At 44.8% G+C, this 8,486-nt stretch overlaps 1 protein-coding gene across 1 annotated transcript; it reads left to right on the top strand.

Annotated features, from left to right (window-relative positions):
- Nucleotides 1-7,938: 7,938 nt before the first annotated feature.
- LOC116896514 (histone H2A type 2-B) lies at nt 7,939-8,469 on the top strand. Its single transcript, XM_032897696.1, has one exon. The coding sequence runs from the start codon at nt 7,973-7,975 to the stop codon at nt 8,363-8,365; it is 393 nt and encodes a 130-aa protein (XP_032753587.1). The 5' UTR covers nt 7,939-7,972; the 3' UTR covers nt 8,366-8,469.
- The last annotated feature ends 17 nt before the right edge of the window (nt 8,470-8,486 follow it).

Raw genomic sequence — 8,486 nt, 5'->3', positions numbered from 1 at the left:
GTCTAAACTTTTCAGGTAGCTTGGCTTCTCTGAGAGTCATTCTGAAAGGGCAACGTAAACCCCATTTGTCTCCATTCTAAGGACCAGGCCTAATTTCAAAATGGCTGTAAGGCACCAGCTTCAGGAATAGACCATAAGTCCCACAGAACAGCCTGGGGATAACCACAAAAACGGGGAAATATCTCAGAATGGGCCAGTGCACTGGGCAGTCCTATTTCATCCTATGGTTAAATGTTCATGACATAGGAATGCAGACCACGGACCACCTGTGACCCCCTCCACCCACCAATGAAATTTCAGATTACATAATCCTTCTAGAGAGTTCCCTGTGGTCACCCGTACAAAGGTCTGCATGCCTTTGTCTGGGGTCACCATTTGAAAGAATGGTTGACCCTCTGCATACTGGTTGTTTCTGCAGAATAAACACTCTTGGTTTTTGCAGACTATCTGAGTCTAGGGTCTTCTTTCGGTGATTTTCAGACCATACAACTCTTAGCAGGCTTCACTGTATACTCTTGGGGAGGGAGGGACCTAGAGAATCCAATTTCAGGCACTACCTGAAGCTTTCTGACTTGAGAGTTTCCCGGCAGATGGAATGCATCAATCATGGAAGAAACTGCTATATAACACTAGCCCTATGTTCAACCCCAGCACTGCAAGACAATACAAAAAAAAGCAACAAAAACATTATACCATTTCACAAGCCACCTGAGCACTGCTGTGTCATACTAGAACCTCCCTCGAGGAATGACTGGATAAAGAGGGTTTGCATTGTCTGAGGTCCCAGGGATGCTTCTCTTTTGGGATTAGGAGGACGAGTGTGTTTTGCGTGTATGGAACTCTTTTGGTTTTCATCGTTGTTTTGTGCACTAACTTTAGTACTTGGGAAGTATACTGGAGGTGGCTCTTTCTTAGTCAGGGGTTATTAAAGATAAAAGACAATTACGGGGATAGGGTGTGTTCTGTGGGGTGGTATGACATCACCTGTAGAGAAAGCATATGGTCAAAAAGGAATTGTGATGGTGAACTTTATGTTTAAAAGTTTAAAATTACTGTGCTTAAGTGAGCTAATCAACAAAATTGGCCTTCAAACATTAAGGACTGTTACAGGTTGCTTTTCTTTTTTCTTTCTCTCTTTCTTTCTTTCTTTTTTTTTTTTTTTTTTTTTTTGGAGCTGGGGACCAAACCCAGGGCCTTGTGCTTGCTAGGTGAGCGCTCTACCACTGAGCTAAATCCCCAACCCCCCCCCCCCCGTTGCTTTTCTGATTGTCTGGTCTTGTACCAAACTGTTTTAACCAAACTGTCGTTTATGCAAGATATGCTAAGAGGTCATTACCGTCAACTGCTGTTTCTGCTTCCCTAAACAGAAGCTTACTTTGTTCCAGATTACCAAGACTTTGCAAAAAACAGAATGTAGCCTTCTGCTTGCACATAAACAGAATGTAACTGTGTTCTTAGCCTATATAAATCCCTGACTAATGTGACTCAGGGCTACATTTGGGAATCTCAAGTCCAAGGCGTAGACCTGGCCCTTTCAGATGTAGATCTGCATAAATGCCTATTCTTTGTTAAAATTCCCTCAGGGTCGGACTGGTGAATCTCTGAAGGACCCCAGTCCCACAACAGAATCGTAAAGAAGGAAAAGAAAAAAGAATGAAAATGTTTACTTGAACAAATGATAGTTCCAGTTAGGCTGTGAGGAGTGTATTTGAGGCAGCAGAGGGACAAGAGAAGCCTCTGTGAATATTGTAGGTCTGAAGAACGTGAGTGAAGGCGAGACATCCTAGAGGGAAGCTGTCGTGGATCCTCAGGTAGTAGAAAGGCTCAATCATTTGGGTCATGGATACTTGCTAATCCGCAGTGGCAGGGAATGCTGGGAAGCTGTGGTCCTGAAAAGTCGTGCTGTGGAGATGACCTTCTGAGATCTGGATGGGCATAGACAACTAACCCTGTGGAAAGAGTCCTCCAGGTAGAGGGCCTGGAATTGACTATATTCTGTATGTGTGGGGCCAAATTCTCGGTTAGCATACTTAGGTGTTTGATAAGATATAGTGCATGAAATAAATACCTTGGACACAGTGGCACACATCTATGATTGTAATGACTAGGAAAGGCTAAGGTAAGATGACTGAGTTTGAGGCCAGACTGGGCACTATAGCAGGATCTGTCTTAACAACAACAATAATAACAACAACAACAGTAACAACAACAAATGTATTGGGCAAATAAAGGAAGCAAGGCACAGCTGCAAGGGGCCAATGTTATTCTTAGTGCATTTGCAGAGAACGTTTCGTAGAGATTCTAATGTGGTTTTCTTGTTTGAATGCCTAGGGCACTGGATCATTTTAGCACTTTAGAAGGTAAATTTAACTTTTAGGGTGACCATAAGTACAATGGCCAGAGTCATTCAATAAAAATGAATGAGTAAAAGTAGCATATTAAGGAAAGTAAATATAAATATAAAGATGTAACAAATATATTCAAAAACATACCCTCAGTTACTAGTGGTCATGACATACACATAAATGGGCTGAACTTGATAAGTTAAACTTGCTAATTCTATTATTTACTTATTTATTCATTTTAAAAGAAAAAATTAAGTGCAAGCTGTATATAGCAAGCTTTTCATCTTTGTTTTTAATGCAATCATAGTGGCAATAATATCTCTCATTTGCTGAAGGGTCTGTCTTGGGCAGATCAAGATTTTGTGACGAATTAGGCCCTAAGAAATTATGGAGGCCACCTTGTATATAATCAGACACAGCATATGACAAACACCTGTAACCTGAGGGTTGGGGTGACCAACAACCCCTCACAGTTCTCTCACGATGAGATCCCACTTTATTTGTTCACTAATGGTTTTGTTCACTGAGGTATCATTCACAAACACCAAATTTAGGAATCTCAAGTGTGCAGTGTAATTTTACTGAATGAGAGGAAATTTCCATTGCTTCAGAAGGCATGGTGGAATTTAATATCTCTGGCTCGATGGTAACCATTATAAAACCCTTTCTTTTGTAAATGTTCAAATCTTTCTTACTATTTTTTTCATGTCTTTTTTTCCTTTTATGACTGAGTTTAATTACTATTGGTTATGTAGTGCCAGGGAAGTGTATCGACCGCCACCTCCCAAAACAAAAAAAAAACAAAAATCAAAAAAACAGACAAGCCAATTTGATGCAACTCACAGCAGGGATTTTATTCTATTTGAGCTAACTGGGCCCCTCAGCTCATGCAAGATGGTTTTTGGTAGAGAGAGGAGCTCCAAGGTTTTATAGAAAGCTACAAGTTGGGGGTGAGTGGGCAAGCATCTAATTGGAAAGTTACTATGGCCTTTAACATAATTGGCTGGTGGTGGGAGTCATATCATAAGCTTAATTTCTGCTTCCCTTTGCGATGGTGGTTATTGGGGGGGGGCAGGCTTGCAACCTGGGGGTGCAGGTTAGCCTGGAGACTCTGGTCTTGCTGGGGGTTAGCCTAGAAACTGGAGCTAGGTTTGGTTTTGTTGGGGGGGGGTAACTTGGAAACTAATGCCAGCTACTGGCCTGTTAGTTTACCTGAGTTCAAACTTAGGTCAGGTTCTTCTCTAAAATGGAGTCTGAATTTAAAAGCTTTGGCTTCTCAGTTAGAGGAGCATGGGTCATGGGTTATTTACAGGAACATGAGACCTATCTGAGGATCCAGAACTGAAGAAGATGTCTCTCCTCCAGCTACCTTTAAACGTATAGGTTTAGGGTAGGCGTGGCTCTCACTAGCTGCCCACCCCCACACCTTTTTAACAAACAAGCGTCTCTGTAGGGCATGTGGGATGACGTCACCAGACGGACATAAGAACTAGCAAGGTGAATGAGCTCAGACCCGGGGAATCTCAGAATTGAGACCGGCGGGAGTGAAGCCATTCCCCGCCTCCCTCTATCTGCTCTGGAACATAACCACAACACCCCACCGAGGACCGTGGTAATCAGTCCGGTCGCATAAAAACCTGGAGTTCTCCATGCCAATGAGGATCTAGTAGCCCTAAAACTCCCAAAGAAGGCTCCCTCTTCCAGTCTCTCCCATACTCTAGGCATTCACTGGGAATCAAACTGGTTCCACCAGTCCCAGGCTCTGCCTTCCCCTTCTGGCCCAGTGGGTGGATGCCCTGATGGGAATCGTGGACTAGTGATGATGCCTCTTCTTATAATATTTCTGTTTTTTAAAGAAACCGAAATTCCAGGATTCTCACTACAATGGGGTGCCGGAGAGCCAACCCAGGTAGTTCCTGTGTGTGCTAAGCAGCTGAGCGCTTGGTGGCATCTGGAAAGTGTGGATGTGGAATAAATATCACAGGGGGGAAAACCATGAATTCTCTAAGAGTAAGTTGTTTACCTAATTTATATCAAAATAGTTAATTACCTACTATGAGGTAGGTAGAAGCAATCAGTGACTATTGATAGAAAGAAAACATGGAGGTGAAATAAACATAAAGAAAAGGTAGAGGAGCAAATGCTGTCATTTGTGAACATGTGACAGAGCCATGTGGACACACCCAGGCTATTTGTGTGCAAGCGGGGAAACCCTCATGAAGGAAGCGGGGTGGAAACTGGAAAGGCGAGAACACGGCTGGGGCAAAAGATGAAGCCCATGGGCCAGGCAACCGAAGGCACAGTGGGCCAGGAAGCTATGGAAAGGCCTGACTCAGCTCTCAGGAATGGACTGCATGTGGTAAGTGGGGAGGGGAGGGCAGAGCAGAGGAGGGGAGGGGCTGTGGTTGGACTAGAGGGACAGCACCAAATAAATGTTTGCTTCATTAAACTGTTTGGGAAGGTACTCCACTGCCTTTGGCAAAGAACGCCAGAGGCATCAAAGGAAATGCCAGCCAGCCGGTTAGTGATGGAGTGCACTCTACAAATGGCCTGTTTGTCTGTTCTGGGAGGGCTCTGGTTAAAATGCTGGGAAGGGAGCTCTGGGGAGCAAGAGACAGTTATGGAGCCTGATACATTCTGGCCTATGTAGACTCACCTAAAAAGATTTGGTCCAGAATTTAAAATCTCAAAATAAGTCTCCTTCATAGAGGAGAGTAATGGTGGAAAGTGACCTCATTATGTCCAATATCTGGTTAGTGAAAGATTATGAATAAAGTCATAAAGCGTATGTTCTGAGTCTGAAAAAGCTTGGGTTAGTGAGGGACTGCATGACTTTAACAAGGGCCTAAATCCCCAAGCCCATGAAACGGAACATCATACCCACTTGGTAAAAGGCTAGGGCATATCACATTTGGGTTCAGCCGTCTCTGTCCCTTTAGCCTTCTTCACAACACAGGTCACTGAGAAGAAAACCAGAGGGCTCGCTGGCCCTTCACGCAGAGCCTCACAAGGGGCCAGGGATGTGTGTGTAGGATTTCCCTGTTATCTGGATTTTGTTCTCAGCCCCAGATGCCTCAAAAGTTGACACTGTTAACTTGCGTAGTGGACCGGCTGTCTAACGCCAACAAAATACCCTGCACATTAAGGAGAGTTTAGCATGAAAGTGTGTCTTCCAGAATTAGATACAGTTCCCTTACAGCCCCTCCCCTCCAAGGTTTTTCTGTGTCCTAGAACTGGCTCTGTAGACCAGGCTGGCCTCAAACTTAGAGTTCCGCCTCTTCCCGAGTGCTAGGCTTAAAGGCGAGCACCACCTCTTCCATTTGTTTTAGGAGTCTGAGTACTTTGTCTACCTGTATGTATTTCTTCGTGCCCGCTATGGGAGGTGGGGTTATACATGGCTGTGAGCTTGGAACTGAACCCATTTCCTCTGCAAGAGCAGCAAGTGCTCTCTGTATATATTGCTAATGTTGGAGAAACACAACATACTCCCACATAAATGCCACCTGTGAACCCTGCGCATCAGACCTTGCTAAACTCATTCATTTCTAAAATAAAATGAAAAAATAAAAAAAGGTTAGAATTATTTTCTGAATTATACTACATTTTACTTACTGAGGAAACGCCTTCATCAACTAGCCCAGGCTAATCTTGAACTCTTGGCAGTCCTCATAACCCAACCTTCTAAATACTGGGATTTGATTTGTGACTTCATGCTTTCTGACTGGATTTAGGCATTACCCAAGTATATAATAACATTTTCCCCAGGACTGGTTTCTGCATATAGCTAACATTAACTGTGGGGTGGTGGTGGTGCAGGCCTTTAATACCAGCATGGGAGACTATGGCAGTTGGCAGATGAATCGCTGAGTTCCAAGGTCAGCCTGGCCTTCAAAGCAAGTTCTAGGAAGCGAAGGCTACACAGAGAAACCCTGTCTCAGAAAAACAACAACAACAAGAAGAAACTGAAAAGTAATTTAATTAGTATAATTCACTAGCCTGATGTTTCTAGACATTTCATCATGGACTTCTTTGTACATGGTCTTAAGACCCATATGTTCATTGGGCAGTAGCCCTACATTTGGTAAGTGCTGGTTGAGGGGTTAGAGAGATGGCTCAATAGTCGTTGAGGACCCAGGTTCAATTCCCAGCACACAGGTGGTGGCTAACAGCCATCTATCTAGTTCCAGGGGAATCGAGGCCCTGCCCACCGTTGGCACCATGCAAACAAAACACCCGTACACATAAATAAAAATAAATACCCTACCTTAACAGCCCCCCCAAAAGAAATGAGAATGATAAAGAATATTAAAGATGAAAAATTATGAGGGTGACAAAGAACCTCAAAGGGTAGAACTGGACTATATTATTTTCTTTAATAAGCATACTGCTTTCATAGGATTACTAAGGGAAGGATTTTGCTGGGTACAGAGCCTGACAAGCAAGACCCTAGGAAGAAACTGAGGGCTTAAAACATTTTAAAGGAAGAGTGCATGGGTAGACGTGGGGGATGATCGCTCTAGCCAGAGTCTGCACACAAAAATTAATTTGGGGCTTTCACTGGACGCTTAGAGAGGGATACGAAGTGGACATGGGTGATTTGATGTTAAGGAAGTAAAACACAGGGCAGGGGAGAGGAGGAGAGGGGTTGTGGTTGTGACAAAGGCAAGATTAGTATCTTGCCTATCTTGATATCTTAAAGTTTGTGGGTACAATTCTTGGAAGAGGGCAAAGGAATGCAGAGCTCATGTCCAGATGCTACATGATGTTTGTCGAGACAAATGAATTAAACATTTGGTAAACGTCTGATATCGGAGCCTGAGCTTGTGAAACGAATCTGAATCAGCTGGAAGCTTGTGAGCCTCGCCGGAGTGAAGAGCTGGTGAGAGGACAGTTCAGCAGAACTCGTGGATTTAGAAGTGGGGAGAGAACCGGAGCAGGGTAAAGAAAAATCCAAGCAAAGATCGGAGGAGGACACCTTGAAAGCTAGAGGGAAAAGGTGGCGACAGACGCCTCCTAGAGGGCAAAGGAGATGATACAATGTCATCTAGCCCTTGGTCAAACGATTCTAGGGCAAAGATGGGAAAGGGGGCGAGTACTGACAAGGGTAAGGTAGGGAAGCAACCTCATTAGTTCCTTTACGGAGTCTGCCTGTGTGAGACAGCAAAGGTGAGACTTGGAGGGTAATTTAAAGCGCCGGGGGCGGGGGAAACCCAGAGCAGAATCCCATACTTCGAGGGGAGTGTCTCGCATTTTGTACTCTTGGTTTTGTTTAGATTTTCCACCTCTAAACCGGGCAAACAAAACAAACCTCTATAATTTACGACAGTAAACAGCTCCGTGAAATTCTTCTGCCCTTAAAAGCCCTGCGATGTAAATAGGGGGCTTTAATATGGCCCTCATCGATTGGTAAATTCCCTTTTCCAAAAGTCCGTCATTTCCTGTACTGCAGGATGTAAACCACTGAGTCCAGCTTCTGCTATCCCATTGGCTGTTGGAGACAGCTCCGTTTTAAGCCAATCAAACTATTTTTTCTTCACCCCTCCCAATAGATCTTATAAATTACACCAAATTGCTTCACCTTTCCATATCCTTTCCTTGAAAAAGCAGCAGTTATTGCTTATTCCGCCATGTCCGGCCGCGGCAAGCAAGGAGGCAAGGCCCGCGCCAAGGCCAAGTCGCGGTCGTCCCGCGCCGGGCTGCAGTTCCCAGTGGGTCGCGTGCACCGGCTGCTGCGCAAGGGCAACTACGCGGAGCGCGTGGGCGCCGGCGCGCCGGTGTACATGGCGGCGGTGCTGGAGTACCTGACCGCCGAGATCCTGGAGCTGGCGGGCAACGCGGCCCGCGACAACAAGAAGACCCGCATCATCCCGCGCCACCTGCAACTAGCTGTAAGGAACGATGAAGAGCTCAACAAGTTACTAGGAGGAGTCACCATTGCCCAGGGTGGGGTCCTCCCCAATATCCAGGCTGTCTTACTACCGAAGAAAACGGATAGTCATAAGCCTGGAAAGAACAAATAACTTAAGTATCCTTTCCCACACAAAAAAGGCTCTTTTAAGAGCCACCAAAGTGTCAACCAAAGGGCTGGTCACAAACTAGCGCGTTAGCTCCTTTTATGAAGATTTGGTGGCTCTAAAAAGA

Source organism: Rattus rattus, chromosome 3 (genome assembly GCF_011064425.1).
Source record: "Rattus rattus isolate New Zealand chromosome 3, Rrattus_CSIRO_v1, whole genome shotgun sequence".
Taxonomy (NCBI): domain Eukaryota; kingdom Metazoa; phylum Chordata; class Mammalia; order Rodentia; family Muridae; genus Rattus; species Rattus rattus.
This window is presented reverse-complemented; position numbering and strand designations above follow the sequence as displayed.

Excerpts from the sequence above, each read along its gene's own strand:
- LOC116896514 (XM_032897696.1), top strand. The coding sequence starts at position 7,973 with ATGTCCGGCCGCGGCAAGCAAGGAGGCAAGGCCCGCGCCAAGGCCAAG.